Source organism: Otolemur garnettii, unplaced genomic scaffold, assembly GCF_000181295.1.
Source record: "Otolemur garnettii isolate 467f Iridium unplaced genomic scaffold, OtoGar3 scaffold00007, whole genome shotgun sequence".
Classification (NCBI taxonomy): Eukaryota; Metazoa; Chordata; class Mammalia; order Primates; family Galagidae; genus Otolemur; species Otolemur garnettii.
Window position 1 is genome coordinate 7,532,080 of NW_003852402.1, and position 1,927 is coordinate 7,534,006.

Sequence of the window (1,927 nt, forward strand, 5' to 3'; positions counted from 1 at the left end):
AAAAAAAAAAAATTAGACTGGCTTTTTCAGTATGTTGTAAAGCTTATACCTCCTTACACAATTGATAGGTAATAAGGTGGGACTTTGATTCCAATTTTTAAGAAACAAAGGGAGAAGCAACCTAAATGGTTAATGATATAGTAATATAGTTGAAGGGGAGTTGATGTAGGTAGACTGATTAGAGTATATTTCTTCAAGATACAAAGCATTGTTGAATGGAAAAGCCAAGTACAGACGACTGTCAAATGCAGAGAATATCCTTTAATGGGATACATAAGCAACCACAATGGTTATATTTAGGATGAGAAGGAAATTTGCTTTCCTTCATGTGTCCCTTTAAAGTCTTTGAATTTTCTTTTCTTTTTTTTCTTTTTTAAGAGACAGAAACTTACTTTATTGCCCTCCATAGAGTGCCTGGTGTCACAGCTCACAGCAAACTCCCAACTACTGCGCTTAGGTGATTCTCTTGAGTCAGTCTTCCAAGTAGCTGGGACTATAGGTGCCTGCCGCAACACCCGGCTATTTTTTTGTTGCAGTTTGGCTGGGGCCAGGTTCAAACCTGCCACCCTCGGTATGTGGGGCTGGTGCTCTACCCACTCAGCCACAGGTGCCGCCCAAGTCTTTGAATTTTCACTGTGTCTTACAGTTCCACAGATACTTTTTCCTTTTTTGAAATTCAAAAACTCAAATACCCTCGAAAATGTTAAGATTTTTAATAAATTTGGCATTAAGATGGGATATGAACATGGGATTATTTTTAGTCTGTATACTACTTAGTGTTCAAACTTCATTTTGCAGAAATAGTAAGTAATATGTTGGATTATGGAGAGTTTTTGGACTATGGTACCTGACAAGAGGGTTATGTAATAAACGGATTATATTTGCTTTCTAAAATACAAAAATTTAAAATAAAACAGAAAAATTTTTATGTTCTAAAATGTATCGTCCTAAAGATTTGGATAAGAGACTAGACGAATAACTAAAAAAGAGAAACAGTGGAACAAAACAAGGACGAGAACATTACAACAAAAATACAATGTATGTGAAGAATTTAAGTGTTGGATATGTTACTTAATGATGATAGCATGTTAATAATGATAGCATGTTTATCTTCCCTTTGCCAGGAAGAAAATACGGATAGTAAGAAGGCAGAAGAAAACATAAAGACAGAGGAACCATCAAGTGAGGAGAGTGATCTAGGTGAGGAGATGGTGGTTATTGTATTTGATAACATATCATACCTTGTGCTGATTGTTATTTAAATTGACTAAGTCAGCACTAATAGAAATATAATGTGAGCTTCATATGAAAACTCAGAATGTTCTAGTAGCCATGTTTTTTAAAAATAAAAGGAAACAGATTAAACTGAAATATTAAATTTTTTTTTTTTTTAAGACAGAGTCTCAAGCTGTCACCTTGGATAGAGTGCCATGGCATCACAGCTCACAGCAACCTCCAACTCCTGGGCTTAAGTGATTCTCTTTCCTCAGTCTCCCAAATAGCTGGGACTACAGGCACCTGCCACAATGCCCAGCTATTTCTTTTTTTTTTTTTAAGGAAGGAATTTATTTATTTGTTTTGCAATTTTTTTTTTTGGCCGGGGCTGGGTTTGAACCTGCCACCTCTGGTATATGGGTATATAAGGCCGGCGCCCTACTCCTTGAGCCACAGGCACCGCCCCTGCCCAGCTATTTCTTTGGTTGTAGTTGTCGTTTTTGGTGGGCCGGGGCTGGATTGGAACCCACCAGCTCTGGTATATGTGGCTGGCGCCTTAGCCACTTGAGCCACAGGCGCCGAGCCCTTACTCTAAATCTTTAAAAGAATTAATTTGCCTTTTTTTTTTTTGTTCCATATTAAGGCTTCAGAACTTTAGTGTATTTTATACATATAGCATTCCTCAATGCAGATATTATACTTTCATTGGAAA

General features: G+C 37.1%; 1 protein-coding gene across 1 annotated transcript in view; it reads left to right on the plus strand.

Annotated features, from left to right (window-relative positions):
- ST13 (ST13, Hsp70 interacting protein) overlaps positions 1 to 1,927 on the plus strand; it is a 43,311-nt gene that overhangs the window by 14,606 nt on the left and 26,778 nt on the right. Inside the window, exon 3 of the mRNA XM_023509195.1 lies at positions 1,125 to 1,200. Within this exon, the coding sequence (XP_023364963.1) occupies positions 1,125 to 1,200 (76 nt within the window). The remainder of the gene's footprint in view (positions 1 to 1,124; positions 1,201 to 1,927) is intronic.